This window comes from Globicephala melas, chromosome 18, assembly GCF_963455315.2.
Source record: "Globicephala melas chromosome 18, mGloMel1.2, whole genome shotgun sequence".
Classification (NCBI taxonomy): Eukaryota; Metazoa; Chordata; class Mammalia; order Artiodactyla; family Delphinidae; genus Globicephala; species Globicephala melas.
The window spans coordinates 7,755,662-7,780,534 of record NC_083331.1 but is presented as its reverse complement, the minus strand read 5'-3'; the positions used below and the strand labels follow the sequence as shown (position 1 = coordinate 7,780,534).

The following is a 24,873-nucleotide window of genomic DNA, read 5'->3' as shown; positions in this document are numbered from 1 at the left end:
CAGTTTGTGGAGTTTCCTGGGGGAGAGAGCATGTGGTTTCGGGAAAGAATAACAGTTTCAAGTCATTTTCTTGCTTCAGAAAAGCCATAATGGCTCTTTTCAACACAGAAGAGAGGCCCAGACCCCTGGGCCCCAGCTCTAGAGCCCCCCGCTCCCCAGCGTGCACCAACCTCCCCCGAAGCGCGCTCCTGGCCACACGGCGGCCCAGTTCGCCCCGACCCAACCTCTACCTGGCAGCCTTTTCTCCAAGACCGAATTCAAGGGTGTCCAGACCTGCCCACGAGAATAAATGGAAACTTCCTTTGCCCCCAGAGTGGGAAGCACAGCCCCATTCATCACACACGGCGAGGCCCCTGCGCCCCCCTCCTGCTCTGCACCCCAAACAGCGCCCACCGCCCGGGCCCAAACGAGCACTCGGTGAGCTATCTGAAGGGATGAGGGCACATCGCAATACATTCCTCCATTTCAGGCTGAGTGAGGTAGAAAGACATGCTTACCAAGACCACGGAACTGCCACAGGCTTTACGTTTAGTACAGGGCTACAGACGGGACCCTCGTTTCAATGACGAACCTCCTAACAAATATTTTAACTACAAAGAAATAATGGTAATCTGAAAAGGAAAACTAGTAATCAGTTTCAAAAGTCCTCCCTGAGTTTTTAGCCTGGTTGAGCCACAGACATTTCTCTAAAAACTTATCTCTAATCGGAGGAAAGATGAAGGAGGACACAGGTTATGATTTACGTGTAGTCAGGAAGCACCGGCCTCACGGGTGACGGGAACGTGGCTCGATGGTACACAGCTCGGAAGGAAGCCCCATGGAACCTCTGCTACACTCCTGCTCAGTACCTGCCCGCCGGCTCAGGGGCAGGAGTGGGTGAGGACACTGCATAGAGAGACTGCATTCTCAGAACATTCCTGACGTATATTAAGAGAAAACTCTGCCCTGGTGTGGAATCTTGTCCAACTCCAACTCTGCTTGGCTGGAGCCAGTTTTCATGAATAAACTCTTTTAAGGTAACTTGGGGATTTGGACTCATGCCAAGTGCCTTCAAAACCTGAGCCAACCACATTCAGACACCAAACACACACACACAAAGAAAAGTCACACCTGGGCTCATCGCCACGGACGAGGAACACAGAACTGCGATCAGCATCCAATGGCACGTGACATCCACTGTCAGGTGGCCACGCTGCCCACACCCGTTCTTAAGAGACAATCAACACCTCTGAACTGTTACCCTAAACATGCTCTCTACTCTTCCTGACTTTTTAAGTTTCTTTCGCATTCAATTCTTGTACATTTTTCTCTGAGGGAAACTAGAGAACAATGTGACAGCCACTGATAGAATCTCTTTAAGAGGAAAGAATCTCTTTAAGATGAACACTGACTGACTGGAAACAAATCAGTATGTACACTGACATCTGTAAGTGGCTACGTTTAGCAGCCTGTGGAATCTGCCAGAACCAGTGATGGTTACCTCAATATTACCAACGTCGCGTGGATGAGTCAGCCTCATGGGACACCTGGGGCCTAACCCAGTCACCTTGCAAACAAGTCCCAGTTCTAAAAGTGTGCAGGGGGGCATTCACCCGACTTAAAAGGCCAGTCCTAGTGGTGGGAACTAGGTTTCATTTTTCTATACACCAAGCAAGGGCTATACCCAAGGGCTTTTCAAACGCTAATTTCAGGAACCAACAATGCCAAAAAAAACAAGGCCAGAAATCCCAACTACTTTGCGAAAATATTTCTTCATTAAATATTCAGTTCCTGGCAAGAGAATTTGACATTCAGCTTTCCTGTTTTTAGAAGGCACTAAGTTATGTCCTGGTAACACAGTTCTAATGACACAACCAGCTAGACCGGAAACTTGCAACAAATATAGGGCTCCTTCAACTCCATACCAGGGAAACTTCCTGACCCTTCTAGTCCCACGTGCGAGACAGTCAACAGAGCAAGATATTGCAGGACATCTAGGTAAGGTTTTCTGATGGAAAAACAACAGGGGAAACCAGTAACAGTGTTCTGTAGTAACACCTATTTGAAGAAACCATCTTACTGAAAATCAATGAGCGTTTCTCCAAAGATGCAAGTATTTTTTTTTTTTTTTTTTACTGATGCTATCGTGAGGAGATCACGTAGCTAGAGCACCGGGAAACGTTGGGCAGTGTTAATTCAACACTCACTGATGCGGGACTGCTAGCCCCAAAAATATTTTCGGTGAGAAAGTCTAAGAAAGTGAGTGTCATGAAGTGTCTTTAAGTAACCAGTTTTTCTGGTGACTTGAGCAGAAGAAATACTTGAGTAACTATAAATCGTTGCCCTACCTACCAAGTGAGCCATAAGTCAAGGAAAGGAGACACAGTGAATCGACGTTCCCGTAGTGGGCACTGTTGCTTACCCACATGATACAGAGCCTCTCCTTCCTTCCTCTAGGAGAATTCTGATTTTGATCAATTATTCAGGCCAAAAAAGGGGCTCCAGGGTCAGAGTTAGTTTGATCCCAACCGATGCACTGACGTTCTGGCAGCTGTTAACGGTGCAGAGGATGGTAGAGGCCTGAAGTTGTCCCAACTGACTTTAATTGGACAGGATCCACCTAGAGACTGGGGATAAGTACTTTCATTCCGTGGTTAGAGGCTGTCTCCTGCTGTACATAAATAAGAAGTTCGTAGCCCTTAACTGCCTTGAAAGCACAAAGCAAACCAGATTTAGGGTGAAATGATGCTGTGCACTAAGCCGGAGAGACAGAGAGATCCAGCCTCCCCTCAATAACATTGCTGGGCCCCTGCACCAAACCACCACCCACCTCCGCTTCCAGTTCCAGCAACAATGTTCCCTTCATCCACTCTGCATCCTTTGCTGCTGCTTGCGTCTACACTGGGAAGGAGCACTTCCTACACTACATTGTAAGGAACTTTCAGATGTCAAGGGAGCAGTCCAGAAGTTTCAGCAACCACAAGTGACAACCACAAATGACAAAGTATCTACTACCTTGTATTACTACAATGGGCTAAAAAGCTTTTCAGGACTCCAAACCCTAGAAACAGGACACTTACTGTAAGAAATAAGAGAAACATTTTCATCTTTGCAGATATAAAAACCGCAACTGCACTATCAACTTTCCATTCCCTAAAGAACAAAAACTCACGATCTGAACTATTGAGGTTAAGAGGACTGTCAACAGCCATGCTTCTCCTGAATTACGGCTTATCTTCCCCTTTCACATCGAAAACTGCATGACTGTGATTCTCACACCAAGAGCTAGGTATGCCTCCTGCCCAGCCCACGTTTAAATGCGTCTACACGTCCACGCACATAACCAGTCATCACCCCAACCCGAGGCGTGCTGCTGATTCACTTCCTTACTGACAACCAGAGTCACGCCTAGAGCTCACAACAGTGGCCACACCTCCGGGTACAGAGTCCTGAGCACTCGTGGGCCCTCCCCCGGCCTCACAGTTGATCATTCGCCTCATTTTGCAGGTGAGTAAGAGGAAGGGCAGAGCGGCTGAGCGTGAGTCTGAGGGGATGAGTAAGTGACGGAGCCTGTGTCCGGCTCCTGCCGCGGGTCTCCCTGCACCACCACCCGCTGCCTCTGCTGAAAAGTTCGCTCCACTCCATCAGCTGCAAGACTCGGCGAAATAAAAGTTGATTCATACACGAGACGCAACGAAAAGCAAGTCTCATAAATTCTTACTTGTTTACCAGTGGGATACTAAGGGCCCAGCCAGCAGCGAAGTCTGGGTACTTAAAAACTGTAGGATTTTCGGAAAAGGCATAATGGTGAATTATTGTAGATTCTTCGTCATGTAATGCTTTTCCTAAAAACCATTCCTGTTAAATAAAGATATAAAATTTTTTTAAAAAGCCATTTCATGCACGACCAAAAACAAATTGGTATCATTAGTTTTAGTTAAATATCCTGGGTGATAGAGAATAAGCACAGATTATATATTTCTAAAGAATTTTCACAAAAATCTAATTATTACTCATGTGATATGAATATAGCATAATCTTGGTCTATAAAGAAAGTAATTTAAGATCAGATCATCAGGATGAACAAAATGCTAGTCGTCATTATACTATAAACACATAAAAGTGGTATTTTATAGAATATTCCTTATCAAAATACTATTAATGTGAAGAAAACAGTGTTCCTTTATGTCCCACTGAGGTTTGCAAAGAAGAATTTGAAAAATTCCTTCCAGAATCAGTGCCTATTTTATTCATTTATTCAGTCATTCAATTAACATTTATTATCAGTTAACATTTATCCCACGCCAGGTGGGAACAGAGCTTACACAATAGTGGGGAGACAGAAAGAAAGCAAGTAAATAAAGTAAGTTCAGATAGTGCTATGATGAAAATAAAAGAGTGACGGGTGACCCTGGAAAGAGAGAGAAACCTCTTAGGAAGTAACAGTTGAACGGAGATTAAATAACATCAAGGAACCAGCTAAGTACACATCTGGGGAAGAAGAGGTGAGGCAGTTAATACAAAGTCCCTGAGGTGGGAAAAAGCTTGATATATTCTAACAAAAAATGAGTGCAGCGTGGCTGGAATATGGGAAACATGGTATGAAAGAGAAGCAGGAGATAGACCAGGGTTCAGATGTCACAACAGAACAGCCTGGATCAGACCGACTCTCCCACCAAGAACAAGTATAAAAGCTGGAGAAATTCTTAGAGCAAATGACTGAGGGCATCAAAACACAACGAAGGCAAATAGGATGTGAGAGAGAAGGGGAGCCCACCCATGGGAGCCCCATAGTCACCTCCTTTCACCCTCAAGGAATCTGCTGATTACCCGAGCAGAGGACAGCGCACCACCAAGGGCAGCAGCTGGGGACTCGTGCCATCTGGCTGCACTGCAGAGACAGAGGCTGGAGCTGCAAGCTGCCGAGATGGTAGAGATTCAAGGGGATCCCACAGGCGTGAGCCCCAAATTCTGCCTGCAAGCTTCCCTCAACTCCTAGGCTGCACAGAAACCAAGGGAAAACACAAGAACCAAGTGGGAAACAGCAGTGAAGTGGCTAAAATCTGAGCAGAGACTTCAGCAGTAGTTCTGGGAGCCCAAGGCTGGAGGGCAGGGTCTGCCGGGGGAAAAGGGTCTAGAAGTAAGGGCAGTCTGTGGCTAGACCTACCCAGACAAGGTCTACAACCCAGAAGAATATTAAATGCACAAGACCAGACCAATAACAGAGGAAAATGAGAAACAGAGACTCGCAGATAAACCAGGTTTTGCAGTTTAAAAAATATATAATTAATATGAAAACAGACGAAAAGATGATGATTTTTACCAAAGAACTAGAATCTATAAACAAGAGTCAAATGGAAATCCTAAAACCGAATAATGCAATAACTCAAGTTAGGAATTCAAGAGAATATTAGACATAACAGAAGAGAGAATAGTGACCTGGAAGGTAAGTCAGTAAAAAATTTCCACATTTATGCACAAAAAAGAAAACAAAGAGGAACATACAGAAAAGAGCTTAGGGGCAACACGGGACACAGTGCAAGGTCTAAAATACATGATGCTCAAACTAAGCGAAGTAAGTCAGAAAGAGAAAGACAAATACCATATGATATCACTTGTATGTGGAATCTAAAGCATGGCACAAATGAACCTATCTACAGAACAGAAACAGACTCACAGACACAGAGAACAGACGTGGTTGCCAAGGGAGAGGCGGGGATGGAGAGGGATGGACTGGGAATTTGGGGTTGGTAGATGCAAACTATTACGTTTGGAATGGATAAACAACAAGGTCTTACTGTAGAGCACCGGAACGATATCCAATCTCCTGGCATACCATAATGGAAAAGAAAACTTAAAAAAAGAATGTATGTATGTGTAAAACGGAGTCACTGTGCTGTACAGCAGAGATTGGTACAACATTGTAAATCAACTATACTTCAATAAAAAAATAAATTAACTACATGATGTTCAAAACCCAGAACAGGAAGAGACAGACAATGGAACTCAATCAACATTTGAAGAAACACAGGCTTAGAATCTTCTTAAAAACTGACACAAGTCATCAAGCCATAGATTCAAGAAGCTCTATAAACTCTAATCAAGAGACATATAAAGAAAACCACATAGTCAAATGCTGGTTGAAAAACCTAAGATAGAGAAAATCTTAAAAGTAATTTTGGGGGAGAGGTGTACACATTTCTTTCAAAGGAGCAAAAATAAGACATACAGTTAACTTTTCAACAAAAACAAGAGAAGTTAAAGAATGGAGCCTCTTTACAGGGATAGAAAATTACTGCTGACCTGGAGTGCGACACCTCATGAAACTATCTTAGGTGCAGTGGGAAACCACAGGAGGGTTTTGAGCAGGTGAACAAGAAGATCTGAATTACAGAGCTACTGGATTATTGGGATGGCGAGAACAGAAACCAGGAGGGCAGCTAGGATGCTTAAATCATGGTCCAGGAAAGAGATGACGGTAGCCTGGACCACAGTAATAGTATTCAACACAGCGGGAAGATAGATGAGAGGTGTATCCTGGAGGGAGACTCCACTAAATGTGCCAGCATGAGGCTGAGGGGAAAGAGGAATCGATCACCAGCCCCAGGTGTTTTCATATGAGCAACTCAACAGACAGTGATGCCATTTCTGAGATGCAGGAGACTGAAGATGGAAGAGGTTAAAAAGGGGCATGAAGAGTTCAGTTTTGAACAAGTTGAGTTTGAGGCTCCTGGTAGACAAGTAGGCGGCTGGACATAGGAGTAGGGAGCACATAACTCCCTCCCTCGGTTCCTTCACGCTTGGCTCAAATGTGACCTGATCTGTGAGATTTTTCCTGAACACCCTCTAAAGAAAAGTAAGCCCATCCCAATCTATCCTTCATCCCTCTTATTTTGCTTTATTTTTCTCCATAACACTTATTACCATCTGACACATTGTTTCACATTTGCCTGTCTCCCCTGCAAGAGACTATCCCCCCCTTGTGACCAGGGATGTTGTCTATTTTGCTCACTGCTGTATCCCAGGATACCTAAATGTCCCAGGTGCCCCTAGTTTTGTGTTAAATGATGCAGCCAGCCCGGGAGAGCTTTCAAAGGCAACTATGAAAGAAATGTCAGCAGATAATTTAAGTCAAGTACCCTAAGTTCTAAAAGTTTTGTATATTTTCTCTCTTACCCAACCATCACCCCCTCACTCCCTATCCCTTATCAGAAAATAAAAGCAGGAGGGATACAGTGCTGTCTTCCCAGGGCCCTCTTCTGCTCATGGCTGTGTTCCAAATACCTCCCAGAGTCTTAGTTTGGGTCAATTCAGCAACAAGTCATAAATGAACATACGTGAAAGCCAGTAACACAACTGTGTGTCCAGGTCCATAGTTCCGCCCGAGGATTTCTTCCTGACATTTTATGGATATATACCACTGGGCAAGAGAAGTGATTATAAGGCAAATAGCCTTGGCTTGAGATAGAATATTCAACATCTTTTTAAAAAATCAAACTACTAAACATTAACCAAGATGAAAATCATCACACTTAACACACCACGTAAATACAGCTTGTTTAAAGAAAATAAACACTTCAGTATACGTTAGCACCTTTCTCAATAATCTTTCACTATTATAATCTCCTGTTCCAAACATAAATTTATGCAGAACATGTTTTTATGTTTCAACAACTAGTAGCAGTGTTCGGCTATTATCTAGTATATAAGGTTGTTTTTCAATATTTTGGGGGGATTATACTGTCAACTACTCTAAGGGAGAAATTAACACAGATTCTGTGAAGAGACACTGCCCCATCTTTCTTATTAATTTTCTTAATGCCTTCTTAATAAAGACGATTACAATCAAGACAGACCGTAAAAGAATAACTCAACGTTCTATTAGTGTGTTAGAATTACTCTTTGCCAGCACTGTCTCACCTCTATTAAAAATTAAAGACATTTCAGCAAATATACACGTTAAAAGCATACTGTGGGGAAAAAACAGAAAGACTTCAATAAGATATAGAAATTTATAGAAATCACCTAGAAAGGCAATTTAACAAAGATTAATTACTTTAATGAAGATTAAAGTTTTTCATTTAAAATACTGTGTAACAGCATAAATCTGCATTAGTAAGAATGACAAAATGATATTGAAGGGAAAAAATGTCAGAATCCAACGAAGTAACTGATACTCTAACACATTATTATGAGTTTAATGTCGTTTACCTCTGTCAGTATCAAAGCCAGGTTTGTCTTATACGTTTTTCCTAAAATTTCACATGGTAGGGGGGAAAAAACACACTGGTTTGAGCTAACTTCAACATTATGTAATTTTTATTCCCAAATGCTAGTTTCAAAAGAAACAAAGCATCCTAGATTTTTTTTTCACGTGGTACTGCTCACAAAAGAAGAAGAGAGCATCTCATTTCACCTCTGACTCTGTACTTGCTTTGCATGAACTTGCTTTGAACTTATTTGTCATTCCAATTTTCATTAAAAAGTACAGTGAGTCACCATCTTCTGTACAGAATTAGAGCTATGGATAATGGAAAAAATAATCTCCAGGTGAAACGAACACTAGGAGGAGATCAAAACTCCTACATGCTAAAAAAGATCTGGAGTTTTTCTCAAGTCAAAGGCAAACATAAAAGCCTAACAAATGTTTTACATAAAATACGGCACCGAGTACACAGCTGCTGCTCAGCCGTCATCTGAAAAGACTAGATGAGACACGTTCATAATTCTTTTCTCCTTTGAAGGAATTATTCTTTTAACCTAACAACCTTCTCATTCAATTACATCTGTACTTTCCCAGAAATCAAATGCATGAAGAGAAATCAGAATGGGCCCTCCCAGCATTTAAAAAACATCAAGACCAGTGGTTTTATTATAGTGACAAACTTTCCAGCGTTTGAGAAATCAACCTAATGATCACTGTTGCCCAACTCTGTGTGTCCCCATCAACGAACCAAGTGGGCACCCAGAAGCCACGGCTCCTTTTCCACATCCTCCTTAAATCTGACTCACTTCTGGAGTGGGTGTCAGAACAGGGGTGGGGCAGGTGTCCAGTGATCCCAGAAAGGACCCAGTTCTGCTTATTCCGTGTTTAAAGAATTCTGTTAAGTTGATCAGGGTGCAGCCTGGGCTGCTGGAAGAGAACTGAACGGCCTGATTTCCTCTCCACAAAACTCCAGGGCTGCCTCTAAACCTCCAGAGACACTGAATGTAGTCCAGCAGGACAGCTGACTTACAGAGTTATTCAGTCGTATGCAAATATTTATTGACCACCTACTAAGTGTTAAACACTGCTCAGTGCTCAGACAGAACGTAGAGGTAAACAAGATCCAGCTGCAACATCGTATCTGCACAGGATAAAAATGTTAAAATATGAAAGTAGCGGTGAACTTCTCACCCAAGATGCATACTGTCTCACCCCGAGACCTTCTCAAATATTGTTCCCTCTGCTTAGAGCACTCTCTCCTATTAACTCCTACTCATCCCATGGACTCAGATTAAATGTCACTTCCTGTCATGACCTTCCCAGATTCGGTCTGATACCCTGCTGTGTGCTTCTAACAGCGCCCAATGTTTGCCTTAAACGTCTCCCTTTTAAAGGTAATTGCTTTTTTTTCCCTTAACATCTTTATTGGAGTATAATTGCTTTACAATGGTGTGTTAGTTTCTGCTTTATAACAAAGTGAATCAGTTATACATATACATATGTTCCCATATCTCTTCCCTCTTGCATCTCCCTCCCTCCCACGCTCCCTATCCCACCCCTCTAGGTGGTCACAAAGCACCGAGCTGATCTCCCTGTGCTATGAGGCTGCTTCCCACTAGCTACCTATTTTACCTTTGGTAGTATATATAAGTCCATGCCACTCTCTCACTTTGCCACAGCTTACCCTTCCCCCTCCCCATGTCCTCAAGTCCATTCTCTAGTAGGTCTGTGTCTTTATTCCCGTCTTGCCCCTAGGTTCTTCATGATCTTTTTTTTTTTCCTTAGATTCCATATATATGTGTTAGCATACGGTATTTGTTTTTCTTTCTGACTTACTTCACTCTGTAGGACAGACTCTAGGTCCATCCAACTCACTACAAATAACTCAATTTCGTTTCTTTTTATGGCTGAGTAATATTACATTGTATATCTTCTTTATCTACCACATCTATCTACCACATCTACCACATCTTCTTTATCCATTCATCAAATGATGGACACTTACGTTGCTTCCATGTCCTGGCTATTGTAAATAGAGCTGCAATGAACATTCTGGTACATGACTCTTTTTGAATTATGGTTTTCTCAGGGTATATGCCCAGTAGTGGGATTGCTAGGTCGTATGGTAATTCTATTTGTAGTTTTTTAAGGAACCTCCATACTGTTCTCCATAGTGGCTGTATCAATATATATTCCCACCAGCAGTGCAAGAGGGTTCCCTCTTCTCCACACCTTCTCCAGCATTTATTGTTTCTAGATTTTTTGATGATGGCCATTCTGACAGGTGTGAGATGATATCTCATTGTAGTTCTGATTTGCATTTCTCTAATGATTAATTATGTTGAGCATTCTATCATGTGCTTGTTGGCAATCTGTATATCTTCTTTGGAGAAATGTCTATGTAGGTCTTCTGCCCATTTTTGAATTGGGTTGTTTGTTTTTTTGTTATTGAGCTGCATGAGCTGCTTGTAAATTTTGGAGATTAATCCTTTGTCAGTTGCTTCATTTGCAAATATTTTCTCCCATTCTGAGGGTTGTCTTTTGGTCTTGTTTATGGTTTCCTTTGCTGTGCGAAAGCTTTGAAGATTCATTAGGTCCCATTTGTTTATTTTTGTTTATTTTGTTCATTTTCCATTTCTCTAGGAGGTGGGTCAGAAAGGATCTTGCTGTGATTTATGTCATAGAGTGTTCTGCCTATGTTTTCCTCTAAGAGTTTGATAGTGTCTGGCCTTACATTTAGGTCTTTAATCCATTTTGAGCTTATTTTTGTGTATGGTGTTAGGGAGTGATCTAATCTCATTCTTTTACATGTAGCTGTCCAGTTTTCCCAGCACCACTTATTGAAGAGGCTGTCTTTTCTCCACTGTATATTCTTGCCTCCTTTATCAAAGTTAAGGTGACCATATGTGCGTGGGTTTATCTCTGGGCTTTCTATCCTGTTCCATTGATCTATATTCCTGTTTTTGTGCCAGTACCATACTGTCTTGATTACTGTAGCACTGTAGTATAGTCTGAAGTCAAGCAGTCTGATTCCTCCAGCTCCGTTTTTCGTTCTCAAGGTTGCTATGGCTATTTGGGGTCTTCTGTGTTTCCATAAAATTTGTGAAATTTTTTGTTCTAGTTCTCTGAAAAATGCCAGTGGTAGTTTGATAGGGATTGCACTGAATCTGTAGATTGCTTTGGGTAGTATAGTCATTTTCACAATGTTGATTCTTCCAATCCAAGAACATGGTATATCTCTCCATCTATTTGTATAATCTTTAATTTCTTTCATCAGTGTCTTACAGTTTTCTGAGTACAGGTCTGTCTACTTAGGTAAGTTTATTCCTAGATATTTTACTCTTTTTGTTGGAACGGTAAATGGGAGTGTTTCCTTAATTTCACTTTCAGATTTTTCATCACTAGTGTATAGGAATGCCAGAGATTTCTGTGAATTACTTTTGTATCCTGCTACCTTACCAAATTCATTGATTAGCTCTAGCACTTTTTGGTAGCATCTTTAGGATTCTCTATGTATAGTATCATGTCATCTGCAAACAGTGACAGCTTTACTTCTTCTTTTCCAATTTGGATTCCTTTTATTTCTTTTTCTTCTCTGATTGCTGTGGCTAAAATTTCCAAAACTATGTTGAATAATTGTGGTGAGAGTGGGCAACCTTGTCTTCTTCCTGATCTTACTGGAAATGGTTTCAATTTTTCACCATTGAGGATGACGTTGGCTGTGGGTTTGTCATATATAGCCTTTATTATGTTAAGGAAAGTTCCCTCTATGCCTACTTTCTGCAGAGTTTTATCATAAATGAGTGTTGAATTTTGTCGAAAGCTTTTTCTGCATCTATTGTGATGATCATATGGTTTTTCTCCTTCAATTTGTTAATATGGTGTATCACATTGATTGATTTGCATATATTGAAAAATCCTTGCATTCCTGGGATAAACCCCACTTGATCATGGTGTATGATCCTTTTAGTGTGCTGTTGGATTCTGTTTGCTAGTATTTTGTTGAGGATTTTTGCATCTATGTTCATCAGTGATATTGGCCTCTAGTTTTCTTTCTTTTTGACATCTCTGTCTGGTTTTGGTTTCAGGGTGATGGTGGCCTCGTAGAATGATTTTGGGAGTGTTCCTCCTTCTGCTATAGTTTGGAAGAGTTTGAGAAGGATAGGTGTTAGATCTTCTATAAATGTTTGATAGAATTCGCCTGTGAAGCCATCTGGTCCTGGGCTTTTGTTTGTTGGAAGATTTTTAATCACAGTTTCAATTTCAGTGTTTGTGACTGATCTGTTCATATTTTCTATTTCTTCCTGGTTCAGTCTCAGCAGGTTGTGCATTTCTAAGAATTTGTCCATTTCTTCCAGGTTGTCCATTTTATTGGCATAGAGTTGCTTGCAGTAATCTCTCATGATCCTTTGTATTTCTGCAGTGTCAGTTGTTACTTCTCCTTTCTCATTTCGAATTCTATTGATTTGAGTCTTCTCCCTTTTTCTGTTGATGAGTCTGGCTAATGGTTTATCAATTTTGTTTATCTTCTCAAAGAATCAGCTTTTAATTTTATTGATCTTTGCTACTGTTTCCTTCATTTCTTTTTCATTTATTTCTGATCTGATCTTTATGATTTCTTTCCTTCTGCTAACTTTGGGGTTTTTTTGTTCTTCTTTCTCTAATTGCTTTAGGTGCAAGGTTAGGTTATTTATTTGTGATGTTTCCTGTTTCTTAAGGTAGGACTGTATTGCTATAAACTTCCCTCTTAGAACTGCTTTTGCTGCATCCCATAGATTTTGGGTCTTTGTGTCTCCATTGTCATTTGTTTCTAGGTTTTTGATTTCCTCTTTGATTTCTTCAGTGATCACTTCATTATTAAGTAGTGTATTGTTTAGCCTCCATGTGTTTGTATTTTTTACAGGTCTTTTCCTGTAATTGATATCTAGTCTCATAGCATTGTGGTTGGAAAAGATACTTGATACAATTTCAGTTTTCTTAAATTTACCAAAGCTTGATTTGTGACTCAAGATATGATCTATCCTGGAGAATGTTCCATGAGCACTTGAGAAAAATGTGTATTCTGTTGTTTTTGGATGGAATGTCCTATAAATATCAATTAAGTCCATCTTGTTTAATGTATCATTTAAAGCTTGTGTTTCCTTATTTATTTTCATTTTGGATGATATGTCTTTTGGTGAAAGTGTGGTGTTAACGTTCCCTACTATTATTGTTACTGTCAATTTCCCCTTTTATGGCTGTTAGTGCTTGCCTTATGTATTGAGGTGATCCTATGTTGGGTGCATAAATATTTACAATTGTTATATCTTCTTCTTGGATTGATCCCTTGATCATTATGTAGTGGCCTTCTTTGTCTTTTCTAACAGTCTTTATTTTAAAGTCTATTTTGTCTGATGTAAGAATTGGTACTCCAGCTTTCTTTTGATTTCCATTTGCATGGAATATCTTTCTCCATCCCCTCACTTTCAGTCTGTATGTGTCCTTAGGTGTGAAGTGGGTCTCTTGTAGACAGCATATAGATGGGTCTTGTTTTTGGATCCATTCAGCCAGTCTGTGTCTTTTAGTGGGAGCATTTAATCCATTTACATTTAAGTTAATTATCGATATGTATGTTCCTATTCCCATTTTCTTAATTGTTTTGGGTTCGTTACTGTAGGTCTTTTCCTTCTCTTGTGTTTCTTGCCTAGAGAAGTTCCTTTAGCATTTGTTGTAAAGCTCGTTTGGTGGTGCTGAACTCTCTCAGCTTTTGCTTGTCTGTAAAGGTTTTAATTTCTCCATCAAATCTGAATGAGATGCTTGCTGGGTAGAGTAATCTTGGTTGTAGGTTTTTCTCCTTCATCACTTTAAATATGTCCTGCCACTCCCTTCTGGCTTGCAGAGTTTCTGCTGAAAGAGCAGCTGTTAACCTTATGGGGAGTCCCTTGTGTATTATTTGTTGTTTTTCCCTTGCTGCTTTTAATATGTTTTCTTTGTATTTAATTTTTTTTTTTTTTTTGCGGTACGGGGGCCTCTCACTGTTGTGGCCTCTCCCGTTGCAGAGCACAGGCTCCCGACGCGCAGGCTCACTGGCCATGGCTCACAGGCCCAGCTGCTCCGCGGCCTATGTGGGATCTTTCCAGACCGGGACACGAACCCGTGTCCCCTGCATGAGCAGGCGGACTCAACCACTGCGCCACTAGGGAAGCCCCTGTATTTAATTTTTGATAGTGTGATTAATATGTGTCTTGGTGTGTTTCTCCTTGGATTTATCCTGTATGGGACTCTCTGTGCTATCTGGACTTGATTAACTATTTCTTTTCCCATATTAGGGAAGTTTTCAACTATAATCTCTTCAAATATTTTCTCAGTCCCTTTCTTTTTCTCTTCTTCTTCTGGGACCCCTATAATTCGAATGTTGGTGCGTTTAATGTTGTCTCAGAGGTCTCTGAGACTGTCCTCAGTTCTTTTCATTCTTTTTTCTTTATTCTGCTCTGCAGTAGTTATTTCCACTATTTTATCTTCCAGGTCACTTATCCATTCTTCTGCCTCAGTTATTCTGCTATTGATCCCTTCTAGAGTATTTTTAATTTCATTTATTGTGCTGTTCATTGTTGCCTGTTTCCTCTTTAGTTCTTCTAGGTCCTTGTTAAATGTTTCTTGCATTTTCTCTATTCTATTTCCAAGATTTTGTATCATCTTTACTATCATTACTCTGAATTCTTTTTCAGGTAGACTGCCTATTTCCTCTTCATTTGTTAGGTCTGATGGGTTTTTACCTTGCTCCTTCATCTGCTGTGTGTTTTTCTGTCTTCTCATTTTGCTTATCTTACTGTGTTTGGGGCCTCCTTTATGCAGGCTGCAGGTTCGTAGTTCCCCTTGTTTTTGGTGTCTGTCCCCAGTGGCTAAGGTTGGTTCAGTGGGTTGTGTAGGTCCTGGTGGAGGGGACTAGTTCCTGTGTTCTGGTGGATGAGGCTGGATCTTGTCTTTCTGGTGGGCAGGTCCAAGTCTGGTGGTGTGTTTTGGGGTGCCTGTGGCCTTATTATGATTTTAGGCAGCCTCTCTGCTAATGGGTGGGGTTGTGTTCCTGTCTTGCTAGTTGTTTGGCATAGGGTGTCCAGCACTGTAGCTTGCTGGTCGTTGAGTGAAGCTGGGTGCTGGTGTTGAGATGGAGATCTCTGGGAGATTTTCACCATTTGATATTATGTGGAGCTGGGAGGTCTCTTGTGGACCAGTGTCCTGAGCTTGGCTCTCCCACCTCAGAGGTACAGCCCTGACGCCTGGCTGGAGCACCAAGAGCTTTCCATCCACACGGCTCAGAATAAAAGGGAGAAAAAGAGGAAGGAAAGAAGGGAGGGAGGCAGGGAGGGAGGGAGAGGATAAAATAAAATAAAATAAGATAAAATAAAATAAAGTTATTAAAATAAAATATATTAAGAAAAAAAATTTTTTTAAGTGAAAAAAAACGGACGGACAGAACCCTAGGACAAATGGTGGAAGCAAAGCTATACAGACAAAATCTCACAAAGAAGCGTACACATACACACTCACAAAAAGAGGAAAAGGGGAAAAAATAATATATCTTGCTCTAAAGTCCACCTCCTCAATTTGGGATGACTCGTTGTCTATTCAGGTATTCCACAGATGCAGGTACATCAAGTTGATTGTGGAGATTTAATCCGCTGCTCCCGAAGCTGCTGGGAGAGATTTCCCTTTCTCTTCTTTGTTCGCACAGCTCCTGGGGTTCAACTTTGGATTTGGCCCCGCCTCTGCATGTAGGTCGCTGAGGGCGTGTGTTCTTCGCTTAGACAGGACGGGGTTAAAGGAGCAGCTGATTCGGGGGCTCTGGCTCACTCAGGCCGGGGGGAGGGAGGGGTACGATGCGGGGCGAGCCTGCGGCGGAAGAGGCTGGCATGACATTGCACCAGCCTGAGGTGCGCCGTGCGTTCTTCCAGGGAAGTTGTCCCTGGATCCTGTGACCCTGGCAGTGGCGGGCTGCACAGCCTCCCCGGAAGGGAGGTGTGGAGAGTGACCTGTGCTCGCACACAGGCTTCTTGGTGGCTGCAGCAGCCTTAGCGTCTCATGCCCGTCTCTGGGGCCCGCGCTGAGAGCCGCGGCCTGCGCCCGTCTCTGGAGCTCCTTTAAGCAGCCCTCTTAATCCCCTCTCCTCGCGCACCAGGAAACAAAGAGGGAAGAAAAAGTCTCTTGCCTCTTCGGCAGTTCCAGACTTTTTCCGGGACTCCCTCCCAGCCTGGCTAGCCGTGGTGCACTAACCGCTTAAGGCTGTGTTCAGGCAGCCAACCCCAGTCCTCTCCCTCGGTAATTGTTTTCTTAATGGTCCCTCCTCTCCCTGCTACTCTGTACCATCCAGGCAGTCAGGACCCCTGTCTCTCTAGCCTCTGCTATCATAATGCTTGATACACAGTTGGTACTCAAAAAATATTTCTTGTGTAAAATAATGTGGTCATTGTTGATAAAGAGAAATAACCAATTTATTTCTTAACTCTAGGTTATATCAACAGTTTTTTAATTCTTCAAAATTGATAACCCATGTATTTTTTTCATTTAAAAATGGCTCATTTTAAGTTCCATCCTTCTGAAAGCTCCAAACGTCAAAGAGAAGTATTTAACATTGCTTCCAGATATTCAACTGTTATTTCATTCTTCAAGTGAAAGCAGGTTTTTTTGAGAGAGATACACGTTGCATAGACAGAATGTGCTCCGTTTCACAAGGCAAGAGCAGCCTATTTCATTCTTCTTAATCTTAAATTAAGTGTTTTTATTAGACTGAAAAACCTCTTAATCAAAATTAAACTTCTTTTAAGCATTTTCTCCAAAATAAAAATACTCGTATTGAAATTGTATTTACCTTTGATGGGTCATATCTTCTGAGTGCTTGTAAGAGTTGTGGAATTTGTATTCTTGTCTCTTCTTCACAGAAGAAAATCCATGATGAATTTCTGCTATATGTTACAGAAAAGCTGACAAAAACAAATAGGTTATAGTAATCACCTTTATAAAGTGAGTTTATAATAAGGTTTAAAACTGATCAACAGGAAATGGATGAAGGACATACAAAATGGCAAGAAATCTGGATTTTTTTTCCCATAATATTTTTCTTCCGTGTATAGTTTAAGCGTATAGGAAAGCCAGATACTATTGGTTTATGAAACAGCTAGACTTCTTAAAGTTAATTCTTTCTATGACAAACCCCAATTCAGAAGAGACATAATTCTCAAATATCAAATATATTGACATCATATCTTTTAAGAAAGAAACATATTTAAAAATAAAAGCTATTCATGATTAAGAATCAATCATCAATGCTTAAACTGTATGAATAATGCAGTTTGACTATAAACATATCTAATTTCTCTAATAGTAAGTTAAAGTAGTTCTAAAGACACATGGTACACTAGATATAAAAACAGGAGACTCAGAGAACTGAATCATTTTTGTAAAAAATCCAAGAAATAACTAATTAGTTTGAAGTAGTACTTATGATGTATAGCTTGGGAAGAATTGTTTTAGACACGAGACAAACAGTAAGGAGCTGGGGAATTACGGTCATTGTAGATTAATTCAAATAAAACCCACTGCCTAGTGAAACAGGAAAAAAAAAAGAATCAATCATCAAGAAATCCGATTACAGTAGTGGTCATGGAGTCCAAATGGACTTTACTTCCTGACTCTGAGGAAAAAACACCCTCTGAGTAAGAAAACTAGGGAGCCTACGAGCGTCAGGTAGAGATGCCAATAATGAGCACGTGTCACGTGAAACGTACTGCGGTAACAATGGAAGTATGGTCCACGCGCCTTCCTGCTGAGCCAGCTGGTGAAGGAGGAGGACTCTGGGGACTTCCTGAAGAAACAATCGTCAAAGCAGAGAAACAAATAAAAAACACAATATGACCGCAGCAATTTCTTCAGAAGACTCAAATTTAAAACCAGGTATTTTTAAAGATCTGACGCTTTGCTCTTCCTACTCGTCTCTTTTCTCTTCCCTTTGGAGCTACTAGAAGTGAAGGATTTTCGCTGAAGCCACACAGCCTCCTCAGCCCCCACGCTCCGCATGGCGCAGAGGCCCTCCAGGAAGGGTCTCCAGTGACACCCGGAGCAGACCTGGAATTTGCAGGCGTGCAAAGGCGACTGGAAGGCAAGAGCCCAGGGGAAGTCAGGGCAAACCCAGAGGCATAAAGACAGCTTTCTCTGTGTACACAACAGAGGAAGCATGTGGAAAATAAAACACTTCGGGCTAAACAAGAGGATATAATAGCCAATTTACCTCAAGTGAAGAAAAAATTTTAGAGTGCCCTAAAAACACTAAAACACCATCATAATGAAGAGCTTTGGGTCTAAACACTAGAAATAGAATCCTCAAGTATTCAGGCAACAACAGTAATAGCGTAATGATGGAATATCAAAATTTATAAACTTAGGAGGAACTAAGATCCAGAAGTAGACACAACTACGGTTACATATACATACCTGCTCTACTATAGAGAGAGAGAGAGTCATATCTTTAAAGCTATCAATGTGAGCTTTGAAGTTAAGCACTATTTAATCTATTTCAAGTTGAGACAAGTCAAAACCCAGACACCTAATATGCTTGGACACCCCCCAACAAACTGTAGGATATTCTGTGTTTTATAGCGCCTACAGCCCGGTAATTGTTACAAAAGACTTTAAGAATACATGCTTAACTATATGAAATATTACCACACTAAAGTAGATGCCATACCATTCTTTAAGTTCACATACGTTTATTATTTAAGAAGAAAAGAATGGTTTCCAATATAACTCTTCGGGCAATCAAATAGGCCTCATTTCTTCATCGCATGCAGTATTTTTTTTAACTGCCGTGGACAAATATGAAACGTAAAAACAGCAATCAAAGGTTAAATCACACTAACAATACGGCACGTCAGAGAGAAAAACTAAACTCCTAAAGGTTGAACTAGCAGCACCCCAATGTAATCTGGGCTTTCCTACTGTTGATTCTGAATAATGAAGTAATTTTCATTGTCTTCAAAAACTGCTATATGTATGTGTGTGTGTGTATATATATATATATATATACACACACACACATATATTGGCTATATGCTGTATACATGTATATGCCATACACATACATATATATGCCATATCTATACATATACATGCATATACAGCTATATGCTTATACATACATATGGCATACATATATACACATACATATATATCACACACATACATATTCATGAGGATTACATAAGAGCAAAAATCGTGTGTGAAGAAAACTAGTAACATTAATATTTGCATAAAACTTTCAGATAATTATGGGAGCATGCTAATATGAACTAGCTAGAAAAGAAACAGAGCAAACACTAAAAGAAGTCTTACAAGAAAATAAGTGGCAAATGAGCTATTATATAGCAACTGAAATTATAACAATGAAGACATTATGACAATGGGAATGTCTTTCTGTCAAATGTTAAAACACATAATTCCAACCATGTAAAACAAAATCACAGATGAATAGAGACTGGAAAGGAGCCAGAATCAGAAGGATGAAATTACTACATATATGTAGTAAACATTATTTTGAGCAAAAATAAATACGAAAATGTGGTTACCAAACAAGAACCACCCTTCCGAGTTTTAGGAACTATACAAGTGATGTCCACAAGTATTACACCCAGACGGGTAACCTCTGCAGAAAGGCTGTGAGGGTGCTTTCCTGGCAGAGGTGCAGAGGTAGGCCTACGAATACCTTCTGTCACGTCAATCTGCAGGAGGCAAAGGTTCAGTCAGCGCAAAGGAGTTATATTCTAGACTAAAATAAACTCTCTGGATTACTAGTGGGTTACAATCTTTCCTATCTCCATTACTTTCTGTTTACTAAATCACATGCCTGGATTTTGTATTTGCTTCAGGTGGTGAACACAAAAATGGCAAAGTTTTCTGCACCCCTGTATCTCCAAATAGAAACATTTCAAAAACTAGTATGCTATGTTGATAACTATCTCCAAATATGTGTGACTACCTTTGTCTTAAAAATATAAAATAGGTCCTCCCTTGATACTCAGAAACCTGGTCTTGATTAACTCTTGATTAAGCCAAAGCCATTCTACTTACAAACTTTTGTCTACTAATCCTCAAAAAGGACCAAGAGCTTTTATTCTTGTTTTACATATATGTGTGCATATACATATGCATGTATGTCTGTCTGTGTGTATATATTGTGTGTGTGAATGCACACACAGACTTAGATACACACACACTCATATGTATTAGCACCTCTAAGATAAAATAATTTAAAAGGTCACAATAAAATTTTCCATCAAATGATCTTATCTCAGTTCTTACCACTCGCGATTGTAATAATTTATGTTCTTTATATCTACTGTCTGTTCTATCCACAAGAATGAAACCTCCTTAAAGATGCCACATCACCACCTGACAGCACTTTTAGATGAAAATAGAGTTTTTTAGTATGTAATTGCAGGGATGAATAAGGAAGAGTTTTCAAACGAAAAATCAAGGAAAAAGTAAGAAAATGTTCTATCAACAGAGCCCTTTGGAATAAAAGCGAAAAGCTATAACAAAGGCAGTCATGCCTGTCAGCCATCTAAATGATGCCTATTCACCAAACCATGATTCTATTTCAAACCTAAAAGTTGAAGGTAAAATTCTATCAAAAATGAGGTAACACCATAACAGAGGCAATCATAAAGGGACTAAAAATACAAATAATCAAATATGGGTAAATGACAGAAAAGGAAAAAAGAAAAAAGAAAAAGTTGATCACAGTAATTTAAACATCTTACGTTAACACTATTTGTCTTGTTGAACCAAAATCTACCTTTACTTCCATCACTGGCATCTACTGTTATCCTAATAAGCATTTTGAAGTCAGAAAGCCTACTGGACCTTCAGGCAGTACTTCCTTTGAACATTTCTTATCATGGCATATTCACATTTAATGCCATTAATAATTACTGAGAACCAACAAATTCAGAACCCACACTCTACTTCAGTACCTGTTTCTCATACATATTCATCGTCTTCATTTGGGAGAGGGCTTGGATTGCATAGCTGCGTATTCTGAAAATGCTTTGAGAATGGAGAAAGCCCATATTCTTGATATGGAGGCAGAAATCATTAAAAATTTATATCTAGAATGAGTATGAATGAAAAAGCCAACACTGGAACATGGATCAAAGTAGATTAATATTTTAAATGTCATAAATAACTTTATTAGGCAAATTTGGTTTTGAACCACTTTAGTCTTTCTGCCTCTGTCTGGAAAAAGCTCAACTAATTTAACTCCATGATGCTGGCCTCTTCCCTTGTCAACAGACTATTTCCCAATATTCGTTACTTGTCCATACCTTAATTTAAGTACATGAGTTTATGGTCTAATTCGGTCTCATTATTCAGACCAAGCACTAAATTAGAAAGCAAAACCCAAGATATTTGTTCAGTATCAGGCAAAAGTTCTAAAGGACTGAATCCTGCTTTTAAGACTGATGCCAGTTCAACTGTATTTCCAAATTCCAACTATTACATAGTTCTTAGGCACTGAACTTTTAGACCAACAAATAAATCATGACAAAAATTAACATCTGTTTATTGTTATTTCTTCCGTAAGAAGTAGGTCTATCTTATGAGGATATAATATCCTGTTTGGAACATACATCAGACAGATTTACTAGCCTTTAAAAACCCAGGATTCACATGTGGACCAGGAGATTACAGTGATGCTATAATGACAAACGCTCCAGGAATCTGAGCCTATGTTAAAATATATTTTTTTCCCCAGAAACCTGTCATTTCCTAACAAGAGAAAAATATTACCTCATCATTGATATAATTTCTCTTTATTAAATATTTACTTTGAAATGCATTACTATGTACATTTTTATAGCTCATATAACTCTATTTTAACGAATCATTCACTCCTTCATGAAAGGCAATAAAGCTTAGCATGTAGGGACCTGATTTCTGGAGGCAACGTGCTTGCATCAGAATCCTCGCTCCAGCTCTTCAGCCTTGAGCAAGTTCCCAGACCTGCCTGTGGTCTGTTTTCTCATCTCTAACATGGGGGTCACAACAGTCATGGGGTCAAGTGACTTAATACATTCCAAGCACTTGGCACAAGCTTGCATGTGATGGTTATTAATATTATTATGATTGTACAATATTTGTTGAGCAACTACTATGTGCCAGGTGCTGTTCTAGGAACATAGGAAACATCTGTGAAAAGACCGGGCAGAGTCTTGGATCTGACCTCTTGGATCTCAGGTTCTAATGCAGGATACAGGCAGTAAGCAAATATATCTAGAATATAATGCCAAGGATAAATGGTATTAAAAAAAAAAAAAAAGGCCGGGTAAGGTGAGAGAGGGCACAGACCACTGTTTACAAACTGGCGTGGAATTCCTTGCACACAGCAGCGGCAGCGATCTGCCGCCTGGCCCCGTGATTAAGGCCCCACCTGTGTGTCAGCAGGCAGATCAGAACTGAGACGCAAGCCTGGCCGCACTGCTCGTTAGTGATGTGAGCTTGGGCAAGTCGCTCAATCCCTCTAAGCCCATTTCCTCTCTGCAAATGGGGAGAATTACAGAAACCACTTCATAGACTTAGATGAGCTGACGCTTGAAGGCGGCATAGTGTATTGACATGAGCGCGAGGTAAAGTAACGGCCATGGTGAGCACTCAGTGGACGTCCGCTGCGGGCACTATTATGGCTTCCAACCCTCCTCCAGGGTCTCTACTGCAGACCCCGGCGCCACGTGTTAGGTGTCTCACTAGTCCCTCCAAGCCCACCTCCCCAAATGTGAACTCATGGTAGTAGCTCACAGAGTAGCTGAGCCCTTTGCCAACATCCCGCGAGACCCAAGATTTCCCCTCTCCATCAGTGGGGGTCCTCACAGTCGCCCCGGCAAACTCTTCCTGTTTCTTCAAGGCTCAGTTCAAATGTCATGACAAAGCCTCCGCTGACCTCTCCCGGCAGGGCGGGCGGGCTGCTGCCTGGCCTGTGTTCTCATGGTGGCTGTTGATGCGGCTGCAGGAAGTGACATGCAGTGCCCCACCCCCCATCACGAGCCTCCCAGAGGGTGGCACAGGCAGGGCCCCCCTCCACAGTGACTCACCGGGAAAAGGTCGCCCTGCAGGGCATCACCCGCCCCAGAGCACTGGCCTCCTCCAACACGTGCACGCATGCATTGCCACCTCACTTGGTCCCCTGGGCACCGATGTCACCACCAGGAGAGTGAGATCTAAAGTGACCACTCGGGACTTCCCTGGTGGCACAGTGGTTAAGACTCTGCGCCCCCCCATGCAGGGGGCCCAGGTTCGATCCCTGGTCACGGAACTAAGATCCCACATGCATGCCGCAACTAAGAGTTTGCATGCCACAACTAAGGAGCTGGCAAGCTGCAACTAAGGAGCCCATCTGCCACAACTAAGACCCAGCACAACCAAATGTAAATAAATAAAGTCAGTAAATAAATAAATAAACCACTTGTATGGGTCCCTAGCTCCAGACTCAGAATCCTGCGTGGCAACGTCCAGCTGGCCACCCTCCATGAGCTGGGGAGACCCCGAGTCTGGGCTCTGAGGTCCTGAGTGGGCCGAGCCCACTCCCACCAGATTCACACCAGGTAGAAATCTCCAGTAAGGGAAGGTGTCCAAATGCTGGGCGCCAAACAGAGACCCACATTCACGACATGGTGTGAAGAATTCATTACAGCTGAGCAAGCCCCAGAGGAAGTGCACTCGGTCTCACTGCTCTGTTTTCTCCTGCAGCATCTCGCCCAGGCCCTTGCCTAAGTAATACTCCACAAAGATTTGGTAAACGGATGCATAAATTCTTACTCAACAGCAACGCAGTAAGAACTCCACTTTAATAAATAACTCAATGTGATTACTTAACACCTACCGATTACGACAGAAAACAAACTTTCACTAAGTAATTCAGCATCCGATTGCTCTCACCTAAAAAGGAAAGTGTTGTGAAAGCGACTTGATTCTCACAGCTAACCTTTTAATGAAGCACCTCAAGCTGTCTCCTTGCCAATATGATAACGTCTGAAACTAGAAAACACAAGGCCACTTTCTCAAGCTTCTTCACGCTCCTCTGTGAAAGGCTTTGCTTCCAGCTTTCCTGCCTTATCGCATGGAAATGAGGTTTTTTAAACTAATGAGCCAAGACCTAGCTCTTCTTGAGAAAACAGTGATTTCCAAACCTTTCTGTGAATAAGCAGAATCATTTATTTGTAAGGTTGTGATTCTGCCAGCTTTTAAATAAAGTTCGTACCACAAAAGAAGGCAACAAAATTGGAACCGTCTGCTCTCTTCAGAAGCTATTTAGCTGTGGGAAGGGAGAGTATGGAGGTTTCTAAGCAGCTAGTCTGGCCCCTTTGGGCCTAAAACAGAAAATGTAATCCATTATTGCCATAAAATGAAATTTACAGGGGCACCATAACCCCCCTAAAAAGAAAACCTTATAAGCCTAACCCACTTCTGAATTTTCTTTTCTGTATTTGGAGGATGCCTTAAAAATGCGTCCATACGTAGATGCAGAGAATGGACTTGAGGACACGGGAAGGGGGAAGGGTAAGCTGGGACAAAGTGAGAGAGTGGCATGGACATATACACACTACCAAATGTAAAATAGATAGCTAGTGGGAAGCAGCCGCATAGCACCGGGAGATCAGCTCGTG

At 41.2% G+C, this 24,873-nt stretch overlaps 1 protein-coding gene across 3 annotated transcripts in view; it reads right to left on the bottom strand.

The window, feature by feature from the left end:
- Nucleotides 1-24,873, bottom strand: part of B3GLCT (beta 3-glucosyltransferase) — a 108,554-nt gene that overhangs the window by 45,001 nt on the left and 38,680 nt on the right. For all 3 annotated transcript variants that reach the window (XM_030882559.3, XM_060288038.1, XM_060288039.1), the window contains exons 5-7: nucleotides 17,947-18,023; nucleotides 17,031-17,142; nucleotides 3,701-3,837 (exon numbers count right to left, since the gene is read on the bottom strand). In XM_030882559.3, coding sequence (XP_030738419.1) covers nucleotides 3,701-3,837; nucleotides 17,031-17,142; nucleotides 17,947-18,023 — 326 coding nt within the window. The remainder of the gene's footprint in view (nucleotides 1-3,700; nucleotides 3,838-17,030; nucleotides 17,143-17,946; nucleotides 18,024-24,873) is intronic.